The sequence below is a fragment of the Lepisosteus platostomus genome, chromosome 19, assembly GCF_059453375.1.
Source record: "Lepisosteus platostomus isolate fLepPlt1 chromosome 19, fLepPlt1.hap1, whole genome shotgun sequence".
Lineage (NCBI taxonomy): Eukaryota > Metazoa > Chordata > Actinopteri > Semionotiformes > Lepisosteidae > Lepisosteus > Lepisosteus platostomus.
Genome location: NC_142629.1, coordinates 12,650,591 through 12,672,169, shown reverse-complemented (window position 1 = coordinate 12,672,169; position 21,579 = coordinate 12,650,591). Strand labels below are relative to the sequence as shown.

Here is a 21,579-nt window from a genome sequence, read left to right as displayed (position 1 = left end):
TCTTGAGAAGCCATGGGCGCAGTCTCGACATCTTCTTCAAGTTCAGCCAGGCTAACAGCTTGTTATTACCCGCTTCAACTCCACACAAAGCAGAAAGTACTCGACCGCCCTCGACCACAGCCTTACACTCTGATAAATATGTGCTAATGCAGCTCATTAAGCTCTGCAGTCTGAAACTGTAATTAAACATATGTTTTACCTTTTATGGAGGGAAAACGCATTGGAATTCTTTGTTTTGCACTGGAATTGTCTTTGTTGATAACATTAAAGATAGTTTATTAATCTTCAAATGTAACATTTTGTCAGTTATTTTATGCCTATTTTGTGCATATAATTAAATGTAATCACTTTTGCAGGTTTAATGTGTTTTGCAGCATTGAATTCTATGTGTGCTTTGGTAGCAGTGTCACAAGACACTGCGTGGAGTTTGCATGTTCACTCCATGTTCACGCGAGTTAATAATAATAATAATAATAATTGCTTACACTTACATTGTGCTTTTCTGGACACTTCACTCAAAGCGCTTTACAGGTAATGGGGAATCCCACTAACACCACCACCAATGTGCAGCATCCACCTGGATGATGCGACAGCAGCCATAGTGCACCAGAAAGTTCCCCACACATCAGCTATTAGTGGGGAGGAGTACAGAGTAATGAAGCCAGTTAATAGAAGGGGATTATTAGGAGGCCATGATTGGTCAAGGGCAATGGGAAATTTTGGCCAGGATACCTGGGTTACACTCCTACTCTTTACGAAAAAAACACTGGGAGTTTTAATGACCACAGAGAGTCAGGACCTCGGATTTACGTCTCATCCGAAGGACAGCGCCTTTTTACAATATAGTGTCCCCGTCACTACACTGGGGCACTAGGACCCACGTGGACCTCAGGGTGAACGCCCCCTGCTGGCCCCACTAACACCTCTTCCAGCAGCAACCTTAGTTTTTCCCAGGAGGTCTCCCATCCAGGTACTGACCAGGCTCACACCTGAGTGACTGAGTTGCCACCAAGTGCTCCAGTTTCCCCCTACATTCCAAAGACACGTTGGCTAGTGTAAGTGTCCTGTGATGGACTGGCCTTTCATGTGGAGTACACTCCTTTATGCCCTGTATTTTCATGACAGGCTCTGGGGCGCAATGTGCAGCTTTCTCATAATGGATAGATAGAAGATGGAAATCCTGAGTCCATCCATTTCAAAAATAAGATGCTACACTGAAAATGGAAAAAAAAAACACTCTAGCATCTTGAAGGAGTTCTGTACTAGCTATTTTTATACCAAAACACAGTAGAAACTGTAGAATGTGTTTTCACATGCTTACAATTAAAATGAAGCACTTACTGTATTTAGTATTGGATGACAAGGTCAAACATTTTTTCCCCCAAGAAACAGAAGACATTTTATCTATCAGAACATAAGTGCAAAAAAGAAAAGGTCATTTAGTCCATCTAACTCATTGGTGTGTTAGGAGATCTCATTCAGACATTTCTCAGACAACAGACAGGGTATCGGCAGGCTAGGTTATTCTAAACTTCAACAACCCTTTGTGTGAAGAAGTGCCTTCTGTTCTCAGTTTAAAATGCAATGTTACTGTATATCGTTTCCTCCTGTGGTCTCTGGTTTGTGCATCACCGTTGATTCTTAAGAAGGTCAGAATAAAGAATATTCGTTCCCGTATTTATAATTTGTGTTTTCTTCAACCTGCATGTAACACTCTGTACTTTTGATGGATGGAGGATATAAATTAAGAAAGGCAGTAGTCCTAATATAGACCCCTGGTGTATGCCTCTAATTATAGCACTTTCCCTCTGTCTGGTTATGGCTTATATTATCAAAAATCCTATTAAAACTGATCTCAGCTTTTCTTTTTTATTCTAAAGAGGGTTCAGTTCATACAAGGGGGACCTTTGTCATCTTAAAAGTAACACAAGACATTTTATTCAGATTGCAACATGCAAAAACATTTTTAGAGATGGACCTTTATGTATTTCATAAGGGTTAAACAATCTAGCTAGTCCACTTGAATGTGGGAAATAATGGAAAGTACAATTAAAAGTGTTCCAGGCTCACTATTCTTTTTTTCCTTCCAATGAGGGAAATGTAAATGCACTATGCAAATGTATGTGTGCTGGAACAAAAAGCAGTAGCCCTTAGTGAATCTGCTGTTGTTCGTTAGGTATAATAAAAAATTGAATTAGATATTGTGCTACGAAATTACAGAAAAGGAGCTATTATTTATCTGGCCCACTGTGAAAAAGCATGGTGCACAGGCTTAAATGACTTTCCTTTAATTGACTTAACACTTGTCAGCTGGATTAGTAAATTGCATTTTGCAATTATCTGGCTTGTCAGTATCATGGAACAGTGTCCCAAATTAAAAGCCTGTCACTGTGTGCAGAGCAGTGTAATAATTATTATCTACTGTCATTGCTTCTTCTTCAGTGCCACTTGATTTATACATCACTGCACTGGTTCCCAAGTAAGGAAGAAAAGGAACAGTACGTGATGAATATGAAAAACGTGCTCATAAATACCACTTTTTTACTGAATGGTACAAACTGTTTTCTTCTTTTTCCACTTCCACAATTCCATAATTGCCCCTCCCCACATCTTGTCATACACCAATAACATTAAAATGGTGTCCTAAATTCAACCAAAAAGGAAACATCTTGCTTTTCTCATGATAAACCTGGCTTTGGCATGTCACTGGGCATGGGGTATTACAAATTATTTTATTTAGAGTACTTGCATAACTGTATTCGCCTAATAAACACCAAGAAAGCGTGTGCTGGAGTTTTGCTTCGTGCTGTCCTGGTTTATACCCAGGTGTATAAAAGCACAAGTGCCCAGCTGAGTTAATGCCGTTGCATACCACCTTGGCCATATCATTGGACCGGTGCAAGATCACTCACCTGTTCATGTTTCAGCTGAGACCTGATTGGTGTTCATGCAAGAAAAAAATAATAACAATAATTGCTTGTATAGCGATTTCTGGACACTCCACTCAAAGCGCCTTACAGGTAATGGGGACTCCCCTCCACCACCAGCAATGTGCAGCCCCACCTGGATGATGCGACGGCAGCCATAGTGCGCCAGAAAGCTCACCACACATCAGCTATCAGTGGGGAGGAGAGCAGAGTAGGACCTCTGTTTTACACCTCATCTGAAGGATGGCACCTGATTACAGTATAGTGTCCCTGTCACTATACTGGGGCATTAGAACCCAAATGACCGCCCCCTGCTGGCCCCACTAACACCTCTTCTAGCAGCAGCCTTAGTTTTCCCCAGGAGGTCTCCCATTCAGGTACTGGCCAGGCTCACACCTGCTGAGCTTCAGTAGATTGCCAGTTGTGAGTTCCAGGGTGATATGACCAGCAGCCATATCGGTTTTCAGTTCTATTGTATTACAAGTATGTGATTCATAAAGCAGCACTGCAGCAGTCCCACAACAGAAGCTGCAGGCCTAACAACAGCTCCCTAATGCCCCCTGTCAGGAAAGTCTTGGATGCTTGCAGTGGAATGTGACTGTGCTCCTGCTGCATCACAAACCTTTTACTTCAGAGGTGTCTAACAATGGACATGAGGAGCCCTGATCCAGCAGGATTTGTAATCTTGCTAGGTAGTATTGTAGCTTTTTATAACCATCCCATTATTGACTTTATGTGATCAAGTAAGCATGTGATAAGTTAAAGTAAAGTATTTAAACACCATTTGGAACAATATTCTGAATACTCTCCAGCCCTGAAGGACAGGAAAGCTTATACTTAGTTGAGCAAACTAAATTTGGGGTGGTCTATGATATAGATTGATACTGCCCTACTGGACTGGAGCTGGATACCCCTGCAGTGGCTCTTGCTGATACTAAAGCCTGCAGACAGATACAGAGAAGCAGAGGTGGGTGAAATTAAACAACAAAGTCCTCCAAAACAAAGATGTCCTGCATACATTTAAAAAAAAATGTTGGAGAATGTGTGCCGCTTCTTTAGTGTACTGTATTTCAAGTCTGGGGTTTTTTTTTTTTTTCAGTTTCTGTTTAGAGCAGTGCAACTTCTCATCTGGAAAGTGAAAGCTGAGCCAATGCCTGACCAAGCGGTGAATTGGCTCATCAAATGGCCGTTTGTCACAGGAGTCTATTATGTTAAGACATAGTTCCTACTGCATTCACAAAAGCAAAGATTTCTTGCTCAGTCACAATAATTAGGGAAAACCGTGCGAGAACATTGGAAAAGGAGAACTATTTCAGCCTGTTCACATGGGATCTGATTCTAGATGTGGGGTGTCCAACCCCAGTCCCGGAGGTCAGTGCGTCTCTTAACAAGCTGCCCCAGCTCCTGACCAATCAAACAGCTTCTCCCATCTCCTCTGGTGCTGCTCCTCAAAATGACCAGGAAACCCTGCAGGCACCCTGGCTCTCCAAGGCCAGGATTGGACAGCCCTGATCCAGAGAACAAATGTTCTCACTATACAGCTTCACAGTGTTTTTTTAGATTTGACCACAGGGTGGCGTACGTGACACTTTCAGTTTTCAAGATGATTTCTTACTCCATCATAAACTAATTTAGAAACGGCAGTAAAGAGAAGTGCATAAAGTCATAACGAAAGAGTAATAAGGACATACTCCAAAACCTTTACTCAGTCTCAGACATTGAAATACATACCACTAGAGACATAACAGTTTAGTTTTGCAAACATTTAAATGTTTTAAAAAATGCAAAAAGTTTGCCGAATGTGAACAACATTCACATTACAATTACAAATTACAATTTTGTTATTCTCAGAATGTACTAGTACTCTTCTTTAAGAAGATTAAGATACTACTATTTTCTTAGGTATTGTGGAAAAATAAGATATTCATTTCATAAAAGAACAAGTACAGTTTAAGCCTACGCTGAAACGTACAAAAACAAAACATATTTCAGCTGTTGTGCCTTCTTCATACACATGAAGATGACTCCATAGCAGAAATGTTATTTCGTCTTTTTATTTTTTTTAGCATGGACTTAATCGCTACATTTTCCTTTGCAGCCAGCACCCGCCGACACAGAGCTCCCCGCTCAAACTTCCTGAATTGTTCTAGAAATGTCTGAAAGTCCAGCGGTATCTTTCTTAAAAACAACAAAGCAGAATCTGTTTGGAGCCCTGTGCGAAACGTTCTGTGCAAGGCTCCGAGTCCTCCTCACCGTAGAGCCAGTGCTGAAGAAAAGCAGAGCTGCTTGAGAACTGAAGAAAACTTCAAAACAAGAGGACGTCCTTCAGCCCCTCTTGGTTTCGACATTGCTGGGCTGGTCCCAGAGACACACACAGTCTGGACAGCACGGTGCTGGTGAACCAGGTCCCCAGCCCCACACTCGCTCACTGGGCACCACAGAATCAGCCAGTTACCCTCATGCGCATCAGAGGGGTGTAGCCATATGTTTCACCACTTGTCAACCTCTACTGGCCTGAAGAGGACTCTTGTGTCAAGAACTCTGCATGAAGACCCTCAGGTTATAAAGTACAATCAAACCCTTCATCACTAATAATCACTATAAACCAGGTCTTCACAACTGCAGCTGTGATTGACTTAATGGAGGGCCACAAAAACTACAACCTTCATTGATTTAATAACGGGATTCATTTGTACTATTTCATTGTTTTCATCTCTCAGACGTGTTGGAGGCCAACTTTTGACTGCTGTGTTGCAGAGATAACTTACAAATTCCCGACTTTTGAGTAGAATATTTTTTCTTGCAAAATAAGGTGCTTGTGAGCTCAGCTACTGTAAGTGTTCTGCAAGTTAAAGAGTCTGGTGCGAACGAACAACAGCAGCTGTCTGGGCATCCAGGACCAGAACTAGGATCCCCTGTTGGAAGTCATGCTACATAATACAATGTATTAAACCCAACTGCACCAACTGTATATGAAAACTATAAGCTTTGATAGAAATTATCCACTAGGTTGCAGCACTGATTTTCCACACTGCGAGACTAAGTGTGATTTCCCTCTTTTAATACATTAATACAATAATGACAAATTACAGTTCTCAAATACCCAAGTACTTCATTCATTGCATCGAAATTGATCACTCAATTTCAATTGATAAAGAAACTGGTGACTAACAACAATAATAATAATAAAAACCCTCACGAATGTAATAAATACTTGCATTTTCATGCTGTTCAACCCACTTCACTTGTCTCTGAACTTTTTAAAACAGCTACGCTTCACGAACCCGTCACCTACTTCTAAAACCCTCCTGCACACACCGCTCAACAAACCGCCTCTTGTGAAAGAATGCAGGGAGTGGTGGTGGGGAGAAACATCGATTTTTTTAGCGTTACGTTTCAGATCTTTTTAGAAGAATCAGCCGCGGCCACGGCTTATCACCGCTGAAATAAGGACCCGATGAAACTGCGGTCTTGCCCTGTCGCCCGAGCGAAGGGTCGGCTCAGCAGCCCGCTCGCCGCCCAGCTGCAGCAGTTTGTTTATCCCGCCAGTGGCCCATGCTGCTCCATTGCTGTGCACGAGAATACGAGGAGTGGAGCGTGCCGCCGCGCAGGCGCCTTGCATTGTTTTGACTGAAAATGCCGTCGGTTTCGAAAACGGCGGCGAGCGCTTCTCCTCAAACCGAGAAACCAACCCACTACACGTAAGTAAAAGCCAAAAATTGAAAGCGCGGAAAATTGCATTAAAAAAAAATTCTACGCCGGGGTGCCAGTGGTCGCAGCAAACCCACAGCCTCGTAGATTCGGGCACCCGGAGTGGGTTTAAAAATGGTGCTTTTTTCCTTTTGTAAATTCTTCCCGAATACACGTAAGTAAATAAAAAAGACACATTTGAACAAAGCGCAGCGAGCTAAACTAGAGAAAGCAGCTGGCCTGTAATAGCGGAGCACCCTGTAGCACCCATCAAACGCTAACCTGCGCCAGTTTGTTTGCAGAATCGGCAGCTAAGTTGCATTTTTACTTTTTTATTTTTCCTTCTTCCATCTCGGCCTGATTTGCTGAAGTCCCTACGTGTCTTTCTCGACGTACGTACCAATAGCTAGAACTGCTCTTACGGACCAAATCTGGCGTAAGTCCTATCGAAATAGTAATGTATCGTGAGCGCAGGCAGTGGAGTTTTGGGGCAGCATGGAGTAACATTTCTTGCAACAATGAGCGACAGTAAATTTTGGATTTGGTTAAGCGGAATTTTTCAGTATTTACGTGTTCCCCGGTCCTCTTGCGATTGTACCGTTAGTTCAGAATCACGAAGCGTGTCTTTTTACAGCCGAAACACGAGAGTATCGTTGCAGTCGTGAAGCGAATTGGGTATTTTTAAAAATGAGGGTTTTTCCGAAATGATACGAAAGCATATGCATGCTTTTTACGGTCGGTCGCGTTCTAAGCATAATAACCTGTGGAAGTTTAAAGACTAGAAATATCATCAAAGATCATTTTTGCCTTATTTAAAAAGATCATGTTTTTAACGGTGGTTTCCAATACTTTGCAGCTATTTAAAGGAGTTCAGAACGGAGCAATGCCCTCTTTTCTTACAACACAAGTGCACCCAGCATAGACCGTTCACTTGTTTCCACTGGCATTTCCTAAACCAGCGGCGGAGGAGACCTATCAGGAGACGGGATGGGACTTTTAACTACAGCCCCGATGTTTATTGTACAAAATACGACGAAACTACAGGCATCTGCCCGGACGGAGACGAGTAAGTTATCGGCTAATTAAATTAATGGATGCACTTCAATGTGCGCCCCTTTCTCTGTTAATAATAGGCATTATGATTGATGGATGTTGATATTTGATGTTTTTATTGTTCGACTGGAATAGGCGGTGTTTGTCAGTGCTTTTGTTTCTAACTAGGAAATGCACAATAGCGGAGTTTTACATGTGTGCTGTGTGGTGCTTTCCAGTCTACGTGGTGTCTTGTAATGCTGATTGTAACGTCTTAATATGAGTAAGGTTTCCGAGAATACACCGGATGTGTTCAAAGAGATCATTTACGTATTTTGGGTAATACATGCACACAGTCGTGGAGATTTTTTTGTAGCGATTTTCTGCCTCGGATCTACTTTATTTTCAAATGGTGTATTTCGGCGATAGGCGCCTTCTATTGCTCGCGTTTTGGAGAATCGATATGGCGTGGATTGAGATAGTGTCTGCACCAGGAGAAATTCAGTAGCTCACAGCACCGTCTTCCAGCTCCTCTCAAGACAATCGTGGTAACACACACCCCCGTCTTTCAGCGCATCCGCACGAGAGGTGCAAGCAGAGGGGTAGAAAATGCATCTGTATGCACGGTTTAGAGTGTTTGGAAGAGGGCAGCCCTTACAAAAAGAGGATCTGTTTGTTTCCTACCCTGAGAGCGGACTAGGTGTTAAACGCGCGTGCAGCTTGGCTCGCAGCCGTGGCCATTGTTCTGCTGCGGAGCGCGCGCACCCCTCTGCCATGCTCGCGAGCTGCGTCGGGGTTTGAACACTCGGGCTGCTGGGGCTGTCGGATGCGGAAGTTATGTCCGCTTTGTGTGTTACTGCGGAGATTTTGCCGTGAAACGCGAGCCTTGTGAATCCAAAACCGTCTTCAATTCTCGTAGAAACGAGAATTTTAACCCCCCTCCCGGAAAAAAAAAACATTTTTTTAATTTAATTTGAGCCGTCCTTCATCTTTACAGACCAAGACTGGCAGACAGACACACCCCCTTTCTTTCTCGGGTCTTGATACTGCTTCGTTATGAGCTAACAGGGGAAGTGTTTACCATTCCTTTGCCTTGTGTAATTAAAGATAACACCCACGGCTGCTATTGGTCACATGGTGACATGAAAACGTTGGATTTAGTTTGTCGTTTTATGCAGTAAAGCCTACCTACCTTTACAAACTCCGTGGCAGTGGAGTGCACGTTAATTTTAGCCTTTGGCTACAAAATAAAACAAGGTTAACGTAAGAACAGTAGTTTCCACTTGAACTGGCTTATCTCCTGCCAGGTGAAGTTTATTTAGTACCTCTGTAGCAATGGATTACATATGTTGTCGAACATTTGATGAAAGACGCTGTAAATTGTTTTATTACAGTGGATTTGTTATTTTCATTGAAAAACGAATATCTCCATACCACAAAATATGTACAACTTCTGCTTGTTTCCTTTGTCGTCCTGGCGTCTCATTTGTTCTTCAGTTTACATGAGCTTTGATGTTCATTTGGTGTACTAAAAATGTGAAGTGATCTCTACTGATAAATAAAAAAGCAGAATCAAGCAGTAATATTGGATAAGAGAATATGGCTGTACTGAAGAGCTGAAAGTTATCCTGCTCTTTTTGCAATTGAGGGAAGTTGTCAGGTGTGAGCAGTGGCATCAGCAATGATGTGCTGGACTATAATGCAACAATTTCATGGACATTCCTAAATGGAGCAATATTGACTCTGCTTTATTAACGGGTGGAGGGGATATCTGGCGCTTAGAAAGTGAGAAGTCGTTAAGAGGGCTTTGTTTTTGGTTTCTGCCTATTCTAAACATTTCAGTCCTTCAAAGTAGTGAATGGTAACAGTGGAAAGGTAGATTAATCGGGCCTCCTCTGTGAAAGCTCACTTATACACTGGTTGTTTGTGTGCATTGAGTCTCCAGCGATCCCACTAATCAATTGCTTTCCCCACAAGCAACAATGGCATTATGAGTGCCAACGACATCATGAAAGGGTTAAAAAGTACGCAACAATACGCCTGTCTGTGCATCATGACTTGGACATGACTGAAATCAGCAATTTGGCTAAACTAGAGGTTCCCAATCCTGTTTATGGGTTTGTTTTTCCACCCAGCTACTCAAATAATTGACCCGTTATATGACTTATTGAACCTAATGTGACTTCTTTGAGCTCTTTGATTTTCTGTTCCTAAACAAGTTGGATGCCGACTTTTATGCAGCTTGTTGGTTCAAGTCAGAGATCATGTCAAATAAAGAGCTCAGCTGCAATGAAGTCCAGCAGGTATGTGGATCCACAGATCCAGGACTGGGAACATCAGCACTCCTGTTGTATCTAGATGGGGGACTGGGTCTTGGGTTCACGTCAGCTGGAAATGACTCCTGTTAGCAGTCTTGAAGAAGAGGGAAACCCTCAATCCAATTTCCTTATAAGAATAAATTGCAGTAATTCATGGAGCCATGTTATCATATCTTTTTGTTCCTGTATATAATCTTCCTCGGTGCTGCTTTGATGCTTCTTGCACTGTGTGTTTAATATATGTGCCTTCCAATAGCATTCACCCCTTCCAGTGATGTCCCATTTTAATGAATTACTAATGAGGAATTATTACATTATTTCAGAAGTGAATATTTTTAATCAAATGTTCTATAAAAAAATTAAGACAGAACAAGAGCAATAATTGCTGAAATAGTTATTGCAGAAGTCTTTGCTATAGAATCCTATATTAGTTGTGTAATTCGTCAGAGTAATTTTGGTTACCTGAGCTATTTGAAGAGCCTGCATGTGGAATAATAAAGGATTGTATGATTTCAGACTATACGGGTACATTAAATCAGATATGACATTTCAATTTTATGCAGGTCACCTAAAACTAAGAACAAAGTAGATGAACGTCTCACAGTATGTTGTGTTCAATCGTATTAAATTAGGTGGTCTCTAAGCCTGATCCTAGTGAGCAGTCCAAGATTAAAGAAAGATTGTTAATCATGTGTAATTAATGGGATAATTGGTTAATTGGAATGATAGCCAGCCAGCTGGATGACTGATTTGAATCTCCCATCTTGTCTGAATCCTGTACTGATGGTCTCTCAAGGCTGTTCCTCTGAGGAGCCTGTCCTACAGAGCGCAGCAAGAATTTGAGATGGTTTCATTTCCTTTTTTCCCCCCAACTCGACGTTGGCTCCGCTCAAGATGTCGCGCTGTCGTCGATTTTGGTTCTTTTTGTCAGGATGTTTTCAACAGCTCCTAAACAATATTACTAATATACACATATAAATACTTTATGCACCATGGGGTGGCATAAAGTCACTGAAGCAGAGAGGTGCTGAACACTTAATTATTTTTTTCTCCTGAGCTTTTGAACTGAATCACGAGTACAATAGCAATACAGCCCGACCGCTTCAGCCCGGTTTCTCAACACAATCGATAATGCAGAAACAAAGTGCACGGTTAACATCAAGCCATAATTCTGTCCCCAACGGCTCTCGCCTCCAGCAGTGAGAAGCCGGAGTGCTTTGTAAAAGCCGTCAGACTCTTGCCTCCTATGCCTGTCCTTTCCCAGAAGAAGTTACAGTAGTGGCTTGTGGGCTCCTGTGACGCCCAGGTCTTGGTGTGTGAGGCCTCTTGAGGAAAACCAGTGTTGTAAAACTACAGGTGCCCAGGGGAACTCTGCTTCAGGGGACACTGTGGTTCTGTTGTTCTGTGTTCTGGAACTGCTACTAATCCTGTCATGATTGGTCTCTGCCTGTGAGTCCCGCAGAGCTGCTTTGAAAATGAAGTTCATGCTGATTAAAGGGCTGTTGGTTGTGTGGTCGGGGAGGTACTGCAGGAACAGCGATCTGGGCGTCGGATGTAGCCGCCAGTTCTCCTTGGGCAAGGAGACCATGCGGTTTAGAAAACTTTAATCCATGACTCTTTCTTCCTCGGAGGAGATGCATAGAATTAGTCTCAAGCTTGACTCGAAGTAGCGTGATATAATTGTGTGCTCACAGAGGACGCTTCTTTTACACGATTAACAGGAAAATCAGTTACGGGGGAAACAAATGGAATTCCCACTCCCAGTGTTATTTATGATCCTGTCTTGAGTTTCGTAAACTGTGGGACTCTTGTGCTAAGCATGCTCAGGAACAGACAAGAAAACAATTCAATCCCGTCTTTGCCACCTCTTTCTGAATGTAAAATTCCCCAATATGAGGGAAAGGGTTTTTAAATTTTACTGGTACAGAGGCAAGTTATGTTTATCTGTGGATTCTGTGTAACTGAGGTGGGCAAAGCTCCCCATTCTACTCATACTGGACAAAATCTTAGGAACCCCCTTTCAAGCCACGTCTTGGAGTTAAAGTGCACGAGACTTCCGGGCTGCGGCAGGAGCGAGTCTCTGCGGCCATCAGCCTTTCCCTGGGCAGGACAATTCTGAGATCGCGGTCCTGCTGCAAGCTGTTGGAACTGGCTGAGAGTGTATTTCAGCCCCGCACACCTGCAGAGAGGACTGTGCTTGAGGGATGTACTGGCTAATTACCTCACTTACCTCATTAAGCAAATTATTTTGTATAATGTCAGACCACTTGTGTTCTTTGATCTCGATTGGGTGCTAATTGAGACAAATGTATAAAAGCCCTGGCTGTCCCTGGGCAAGGGGTATGAGATTCAGATGTGTGTCCTTCTCACCCGCTGTTGGCTTGTGAAAGAGCCCGCAGCCTGTAGATCAGACTCACGGGTGTGTTCGGGCAATACTCAGTGGTCAAGCTCAATAACACGTTTATCATCGCAGGAAAGGAGATTGTATTGAGCAGGGTTAGGTATTTGTTATTGCTCTGCTCGGACACAGTTCGCTAGAGCTCTAAGTAATCTTTCAGTGCCTGATGATGCCTTTACCCAGCAATTTTACCTGCTGTTTGAGTGGTACAAAAACAGTGTTTTAATGGCAGTACACAAGTGTATTTCTGCATGCTCTGTGCCAAGTTCAGCACTGGGTGTTATGCAATAAAAATGAAATGTTCAGTTGCAGTCATTTGGCAAACGGGGTGAGAGAGAGAGAGGCAGACGGCTGAGATTTTGTTTTTAACTGAAGGCTTTCTAAATATTACTGAAATGACCCGCTGACCCAAGATAACATTGGCCTCACATGCCAGTTAGTTCTTTTTCCCAGACTCAACCCCCCTATTTTGAAATGCTACCTCTCTGTAGTCAGCGCCGTTTTATTTACTCCTCTTAAAAAGAGCTTCAACATTGGATTAGTGCACAATCTGTGACAAATCACAGATGGGTTTATTTGGCATTTTAATACAGGCACCGAAAAGCTGCGTTCCCTCTTGACATAATGATTGTTGCATTTTTGAGCTCGCTCCTCTGCCATCTTATTGCCCCAGCCCGCAATCAGACTCGCTATATTGACACCCAGGGAGTCTGCATCTACTCGATTAAACCCTTGTGTCGCTACTGTGCGGTCTGCAGCCCCCGTATAATGGCCAAGGCCGGGGATGAAAGAGGCGTTGATAAGCCTGGGCGAGAGGCTTTGATGTGTGAATGGCTGATGGTGCTCACGGAGTCGCTTCTAGCGCTTCTGTGGTAGGACTGAGCAAGCACCTGCTGGCAGCGGAGACAGAGCAGGACTTGTGCTGCATAGAGGAACACTGGCAAAGCTTTCGGAAGTCCACTGGGCCCGCTGGCACTGTACAGCTCTTGGCCATCCCCCTCGGCACCAGACAGCGCTCGGAACATGCTCTCTCACAGGCATTAGAAAGGGGTTTAGTCAATCGTTTGCCTGTAAGTAGTAATATGTATATACAGCTGCATTAGACATGACTTTGGTCTTTCACACTTTAATTCTTTCAATTTGTATTCAGATTTAGCCTCATTAGGGATAAGAAAACAGAGAAAGGTTGCAAAGTGAGGAGAGTGCGCCTGTCTAGATCATTTGGTTATCAGTAGGGATCTCATCCAGCCTTTCCTAAAAGAAAGTTTAGTTTCCGGCTTCAACAGCATGGCTTTTGTGTGTGGGGAAAAAATGACTCCCTTTCTCCGGTTTTAAATCCACTTCTTATTTTTTCCATTTAATTTAAGTCAAGCAATGTCACAATTGTGTATACTTTTCAGAATAAGGTCCTAGTAGTGCACTTCACAGTTTTAACAAAGCTTGAATTGATTATAATTTAACAATTTTCACATTGTCCTTTTTTAATGTATTTTTTGTGAGTAGGTTTTAGTCTTCATTGAGTCCTTGCCATGCATTTGCCCAGTCTTGAATTGTACTGAAGTCTTTCTGAAATTCCTTTGCAGCTTTACAGTTTGTAAATGTGTAGTGGCACATCCTACACGCATGGTAACTCAAGGTCTTCCTCCAAGTGATGAACAGATGTTTCAAGGTATTGAGGCAATGGAATGGTGGCTTTTAGCGTAAGAGTCTAAAAATGTCATGATCTTTATACTATTTTTAATGAGTATTAAAACAATGTAAAATGTTTCTGATTGACCTTGTAGAGCCTGCAGCTTATGCATCAATGAAACAGGATCAGGATCTGACTGCTTTGATTTGTTTTTCCCCTGGCATTTCACATTTCTAAACAAATACCATTTCAGAGTTAAAAGGAACAGTTACAAGATCCATCCATCCATTTCCCCCCAACTGCTTTTATCCAAGCCAGGGTTGTGGGGGACCCAGAGTCTATCCCAGCAAGCAGTGGGTGCAAGGCAGGGTACACCCTGGACAGGACGCCAGTCCCTCACAGGGCACACAGACGCAAATGCGCACACCAGGATCCCTTTTTAACAGAAACCAATAAACCTGAAATGTCGGGTTGCAATCATGCGATCATGGGGAGAAAATATAAGCTCCACGCTGATAGCACTCAAACCCAGGGCCTAGCAATGCCAAACACTGCGCCACTGTACTGCCCCAGGGGTAGGCTCCATTTACTTTTTCTGCTAGCAGAGCTTTAACAGCTCCCAAGAAATCACACTGTATCTTACATGGGATCTGATACAACAGGGATACAACGGAGGTTGATTGTAAATTGAGCCTGTCAGGTTAATTTAGCCTCGGCTCAGGCAGCTGCTGTGCATCTGCTTGTGAGTGATAGTAACGAGACATGGGCAGAGTGGCTCTAAAGCGGGGAACCCCTATATTTGGTGCTAATTAGCTATTTCTGCTGTGTTTTACTTTGTTTTTGGTTCCTCTCAATTGCTGAAATGAGACCAACTTCTCTCATACTCACTGGGCCTCAGCGCAAAATGTTTTTTTTTACAACCATTTTAATTCTTCATGTGCTTCTTAAAGAGGGTGCAGCTGCTTCAGAAGTTTTCAGTGCATTAAGAGACTTCAAAAGGTTGAATAAATGAATAGATTAGCTGTGCATCTGCATCTACCTAAAAATAGATCTTTTTTTTTCCGTATCAAGGTCAGTGAAGTTTGGAGCTGCTGGTAGCTGATAAAGCGCTTTTGCAACGTCGGAGTTTTAGGCCTGTTTTGTAGTGTGTGAAGTTGATTTTCACCAGCAGAATATTGTAGCGCTCTCGGGTTCAAGTGGGTATGCGCCCTCGCCTCTGCTGCTGCCTCAGGTCGGCCCCCCCGCCGTCGGGGACTCGAACCCGGGCTTCCGGCGTCAATCAACAGGGACCCAGCCACTTGAGCTGAAGGTAAATCTCTTATCAGCCCGGCGACTGCGGTCCCTGCTATTCACAGGGAAGGGTGGTGACGTCACCGCGCCGGTAAGCCGGCTCACACAACCTGCAATGGTGGCCGTATGCGTTACAATATAAAGGGCTTTAGTTCCGTTTCTGGTGATCTGACATGCTGATGTAACAAGATGGTTTTTTGTTGCCAGATTAAAAAAAAAAAAAAGTGACCATGCTTTTCTTCTTTTTTGTCCATTTTAAAAATCTGTGATCACTTTATTGCATGGCCTGAACACCACAGAGCATGGTCAGGTATTAAGGTGGCAGGGCCCCTGAGCTTGTTTCAGTGTATCTTTGTAGTTTTGCTGTCGCTGAGCTGCGCGGAGCTCCACCGCTACAGTCGGCGACGAGAGCTGGCCAGGCTCTGCGGCAGGGCGTGGTGATGGGCCCCTGGGGGTCCACACTGGGGGGCTTGTGGGTTGAGAGCTCACGCGGGACGCTGCTGCTCTTTGAGCCTTGAGCGAGGTGCAGCACAGATCTGCACAGCTCGCCTTGTAACTGTAAATTAGGTTTCGGTTGACTTACCTGGTAAAATATATAATAAAAGGCAACCATATTCCCTTTCTCCATGAAAGATCGGTTGTTGTAACCACATCATTTTTGCTTGTTGGCTTGCCAGGTTTGTTTTTTTGTTTCTCTTCAGTGTAATTTGTCAAAGACGTGAAATGTACACTCACTATTACACACAGCTTTTCTGATGCCTTTTATTTTATTTGTTCTGAGACCGTCATGACATTTATTCTTCAGTGCCTCCTGGTTTGGTCTTGTAGATCCGTTAGCAGAGCGTCAGGCATGAATCAAGCTGCTCTCGGGCTGCGTCGCTCTCTCGGGTTCTTGACGTGAAGAGGAGCCCAGTCGCTGAGGAATGTTTCTGTGACCCTTCCATCTTGAGCAGATTGGTCTTGTCGGGATAGTGAGTGCCTCTCCCTTTGGAAACAGAAGGTGCAGGTGCAAGAGCATGTGTTTTCTCGCACACTGGGGGCTCCTTGGCCACGCTGTCAGTGAAGGGCTCCTAGGCTCAACAGTGATGGAATAAAGGAAGAAAGCGCACCAGACGAGGAAATGAGCACAGCGTGGTTGCCGCCGGTTCAAAATACACAATCTGCAATTCTGCAGTGCGGCAGCCGTGTTTTGTTTGCTGCGCGCTTGTTGTGTTCGCTGTGGGTTATGTGGTTTGCCATGTATCGGTGCTCTATAGGAAAATCAGCCAGAGGCAGAGATCTTAACTGCGCCGTGTCCTCGCTGCGACCCAGGGACACTTGTCCCGAGAAGATCAGTAAGTGGGGAGCGGGTGCGAAGAGGGTTCGCACTGCCGAGACTCGAGCAGCTTGTGTAAGTGGGGAGAACGAGTGTCTCCCCGCTGCTTGGAGGGCGGAATTTGTGATTGTTCTAAATCGCTTTAACTAGGAGTCTCTCTTTCTGTGCTGCAGGCCACAGTGTGCTCATTTTCTTTCCTTTGATTTCTTATTAATATTGTGGGTTTGCACTCTGGTATTTGTTGATGGCTCTCTATGCAGTGATGGACGGGGATAAGGCCTGTGTAAGTAATGAAATGGCACCTACATGTTGCAACGCCCAAGAATTCTGTTGGTTTTGCTTCAATTGACAATTTTGTGCTTTTCAGTCTTTGAAGTGTAAATCAGTATTTCTCTCGTTAGAGTTCATTTTTTTTCCCCACTCCGGGTGGGGTGTCAGCTGACCTTGGTAAGCATTTTCTGGTTCCTTGTTTTGCTCTATATAGCCTGTGGATTTGCACTGGGTTTTTGAAATAAGATGATAGGTTTTAGGCCAGATGAGCAGATGTATTTTTAAAAAAGTGCTGGAGAAGTTCTGGGGTACAGGTGAATGTGTGTATTTCAACGACACAGCTATGTCTCTTCCCCTAGACCCCAGCTCGCCTGTAATGTTTTCTTTAGATAATGTAGCATCATGGATCCCCCACCTGGCAGATTGTGGGTGCAAAAAAGAACACGTGGGGGGGCCATTTGTGCCCACGTTCTGTTGGGGACCCAGTCAATCCATGTAAACTTGGGGAGAACGTGCAGTCTCCACACAGAGGGTATCCCAGGGCTGAATCGAACCCAAGGACTTGGGAGCCCTGAGGCAACAACACCCACTTCCAAATCACCCCCCCCCCCCAGGGACATCAGAGTTTGAATGCAAGTGCTTTGTGTAGCTAAACTGACAGACTACCGCTCTTCTTTTTGTTTTGTGAACGTTCATTTTTAGTAAGACGCAGGTTCTGAAGAAGTAGGATCAAGTTCAAAGCCTGGGTCAAGACATCCCAGCCGGGTGCTTTTGGAAGAGATGGGTCGAGACAGCCTTTTGTTTGTGCTTTCACAAAGGGAGCCACTGAGGTTCTGCTTTTGCAGATGAAATGGGGGGGCAACACAGTGGTGAGGGGGTCCAGGTGCTCTGGTTTCCTCCTACAGTCCGAAGATGTACTGGTAGGTTAATTGGCTTCTGGAAAAAACAAAACTGGCCTTGATGTGAGTGCATGCGTGTCTGTGTCCTGCACCTGCGTGATGGACTGGTGTCCTGCCCAGAGCGTTCCCCACCTTGCATTCATTGCTTGCTACGGTAGGCTCCAGCTCCCCCATTGCCCTGGACAGGTAGAAAAGGTTCGAAATTGGATGGATGTTGAAATCCAGCCTTTTTATTTGCACTGAATTCCAGGTAGTCTTATTGGCACCTCTTCTTAAGAAGAGCCTTCACTCAACTGGTTCTGTTCCTTACCCATCAGCTCCTACTGTATTCAGTACCACCGTCTTCTGTCTCCTCTCATTGTGCATTTGTTGTATTTTTATGTTTTTAATTTTTTTATAGTGTTGTCGTCCTGTAAAGGGCTTTGAGAAGACATTTAAATGTGCTACATAAATAAAGATTATTATTATAGAGGCCGGTAGGCCCTGGAAAGCAGGCTGTGCTGTGGCCCTTGTGGGGGAAAGGAGTGGTGTGAGTTTGACAGTAACAGAATTTCGTGTTTAATTCAGGCAAACAGTCCTTCCAGCTGAGTTCGACCAGCTGGTTGACGGCAAGTTTAGAATGCAATCAGCGTTCTGCAATTTGCAGAATGCAATTTGCTTCTGTGACTCAAAATAGTATCTTATGTAAATTAATACAGATTTCAGTGTAGGACTTCAAGGCATAATTCTTCCTGCATGCAGTAGAAGCGCTTACTTGCTCCTGGCTGACTGTGCTGAGGGCTCATCTTCGGGTTTAGCTGCATGTTTCTGTACGTTGGTTTTCCTCTGTCTGATCCTGTTTGTGCTGGGAGGCCCAATCCTTCTGCACTGGTCTTTATTCGAAGGCTTGTAATAGGTAATCTATGCTTGCCTCAGACATGACTGTTACTGTTGATTTTGCCAGCTGTCTGGAAGGTGATTGCAGGACTGTAAATGCAGGGTTTCAATCAAACTGAACTTGGCTGCTCGGTCCAATTTGTAAAACAAACGTGGTGACGTTTTTGCACTTATTAAAAAAAATCAATAATACCTGCTTACCTTGTAGTATTCTGTCATGGTGCTGTAATTAGTGTTGCACAGTTTTCAGGGAAATACCCAGGTCTAGCAGAGGATGTTTGCAGGTCTCAGCAGTTTCCTCCCTACATTGTTTCTCTTGGCTTCATTGACTGAATCTGATGCTGCTGCAGTATAAGATTTTTTTATTTTAGTGAAAGTGAAACTCAAGTGAATCATATCGCACTGTCATTTTTTTACATTTTGAGAGTGCTCTGTATGTTTAGAAAATAGCTTTTCCTGAAATCAATTTGCCAGTGAAGGAAGTCAGTTTTTTTTTTGTCTGTTTTGTCTATATGTGGCTCTGCCTTTATCTCAGAATTATTCCAGCCTGTAAAAATGCTGGTCTCGGTTCAGGCTTTTCCTATGCAGTGTCATCCTTTAAGTAGTTGAACTTTGTAACCTCTCCTGACTGCTTAATTGAGATAAACCAATCTCTGTGCATTTGTCAAACATGAACTTGTCATTCTTTCACAGTTCTGTTAATTTGTAGTCGCATTTTTAAGGGATAGGGTCATTTGCAGCTTTTTTTCTGCTGCAAGTTGCTTTTGCAGGAGCGTCACAGTGTTGGAGCCAAGTCAGTTTTATAAGCTGTTTTTGTTTGGTTTGGTGTGGCGATCAAGCACCACTGAGGAAATAGTGTGAATTAATAGTGTCCTTCAGTAACAAAACCCAGGAAACAGCAACGGCATGAATGCTTGAAAGTTGGATATTGTGCCTCCAAAATAATTAATCTTGTTTTAACGTGCTGTTTGACCTCAGTGCTTTTTTTCCTCTTAAACTCAGAATATCTTGGAATAGGCCTTAAATATCACAGTCAGTCCTTGGGACACCTTCAAGGTTCAAGCGGTACTGATGGGGAAAGGCACTAATTAAGGGTGCAGGTTACAGTCCAGGCATTGCTGGGTGCTTCCCTGGGTCACGTCAGGAGCCCATGTCTGGGATACCCTGAGTGGCAAAGCACCACCAGGGCTGGGTAAATATTCTTACCTATTCGGTGCAGCTTTAGTTCACCTTTTAATATCTTCTTGAAAAAAAAAAAGGCGCTTCCTGAGAGCTGGAATGATTGGCATGTATTTGAACGCATATAAAGAGCCAGCCATGAGAAAGGGGGCTGTGTCAGCTCTGGGTGAGGAATCAGACACTGCTAGTTTTGCTTATCAGGCAGCACTCGGATTGAGCAGCAACACAGTGCGATTCCTCCTCTGGGCACTGGGGCTGGTGTTGAAAGACTTGGCTGGAGCTCTTTCAAGAGATTTATGTTCCATATGACGGGGGGGACTATGAATATAGCCGGAATTGTAAGTTTGGAAATGAATGGCGAGACTGCTCTGACAGGGCACTCCACTGCTGGAGCAGCGTTCAAAGGGGTGCAGCAGGCATCTCTCTAAGAGCTGCTGTGCTGCAGTACAACTGTGAGCTGTAGATCACGGGAAGAAATTATTTTCCAGTCACATGATCATTTAAAGGATCGTCCTCTCAGCTTGTGATTTTTACTATAGTTGGGGTTTCTTGGCTTGGCTATTGGCAGTATTTCTTGTTTGATTTTTAAACTTTGCATATGGAAAACCAGGAAAAAAAACCCCAACTGAACTGCCCTTTTCTTTGTTGAGCTCTGACCTGCAGTGTGCCCCAGCATATAGTACGTATGTGGGAGGAATCTCAATCTAGCTGTGCACATTTAGAAGTCCAATCGCTTCCTAAAAGTGATTTTTCTTTTGTTCAAGCAGCACTTTCTCACTGTTAGGTTTTAAAAAATACAGTTTAGGGCGATTGATTTTAAGTGGATTAGGCTCGAGGGCCATAAAAAAGTACTCGTCAGTGAAGACCCCCCCCAACATTAAATTTGTAGTCCGTATCACAGGGAAATTGACCATAAAAGTTCAAATATCCTGGGCAGCACTGAGGTGGTATGACAGCTGATTCAATTCGCTGCTCCAAAGCTGCGGTTGAAAAAGCTCTTTGTAGGTGTTGCAGAATTTAGGTTGCTCTATTTCAGTGTTTACATATAGCTACATATACCTACAGCATTATCTCTTTCCATCTTCAGCTCCTCTGTTATTATTCCCTTACCCTAGTTACCCCTCTAATATCTAATATTGTTAAGGCTGCTGCCTACTGTCTGCCTGCGTTTCCCTGAAGCAGAAATCTCTCATTGTTTAAAATTTCGAAGTATTCTCTTGTGCAGTGCCAGCAAAGAATTGCAGGTGTGTCCGAGAACAGCCGAAATCCAAATTACATTGACCGGTTTGGTCAGTGTAGCTCCCAGATTCCTTCTGGATCTGTGTCATGGGCACCGGCACACCTGGCACCTGGTAATTTCCAAAGACCAGACCTAAAGCCGTGTCTCAGCTCTTGCTTTTTAGGGTGAAGCCTGTACAGAGAATCCAGTCCAGAAGTCATTAGTTTTCCTTCTCTGCTCCTCAAGAGTCTACGCTATCAGTGCATGGGGTGAGTGAGGTTTTCTTACCCTGTTAAACATGGGTGAAGACTGGATGAAGCCGAAGAATATTGAAATATCTTCGAGTCCTAGATCACTGAAAAATAAGATGTCTCTCTCCCCCACTCATTATGACAGCTTGCCTTGATGTCATCAGCAGCGTTGCCATGGCTACCGTTTCTGTGAGAATGAGCTGCTGTGGCTTCTGTGCAGTTTATCAGTCACCCAGTGCTCTCAGCATCAGTCCCTAAAGCTGCCATTTATGTTTTGTGATTTTG

At 43.7% G+C, this 21,579-nt stretch overlaps 1 protein-coding gene and 1 long non-coding RNA gene across 3 annotated transcripts in view; one reads left to right on the top strand and one right to left on the bottom strand.

The window, feature by feature from the left end:
* The first annotated feature begins 6,290 nt into the window (after nucleotides 1-6,290).
* unkl (unk like zinc finger) overlaps nucleotides 6,291-21,579 on the top strand; it is a 46,541-nt gene continuing 31,252 nt past the window's right edge. The window contains exons 1-2 of one of the 2 annotated variants that reach the window (XM_088612673.1): nucleotides 6,291-6,628; nucleotides 7,474-7,683. In XM_088612673.1, the coding sequence (XP_088468799.1) occupies nucleotides 6,564-6,628; nucleotides 7,474-7,683 (275 nt within the window). In that variant the 5' untranslated portion in view covers nucleotides 6,291-6,563. The remainder of the gene's footprint in view (nucleotides 6,629-7,473; nucleotides 7,684-21,579) is intronic. The other variant, XM_088612674.1, reaches the window with a different exon arrangement.
* On the bottom strand, nucleotides 16,034-21,437 carry LOC148645112 (uncharacterized). The gene is made up of 3 exons (XR_015928400.1): nucleotides 21,332-21,437; nucleotides 18,847-18,989; nucleotides 16,034-16,270 (listed from the first exon to the last, which is right to left on the bottom strand). It is a non-coding gene; the product is annotated as an uncharacterized LOC148645112 (long non-coding RNA).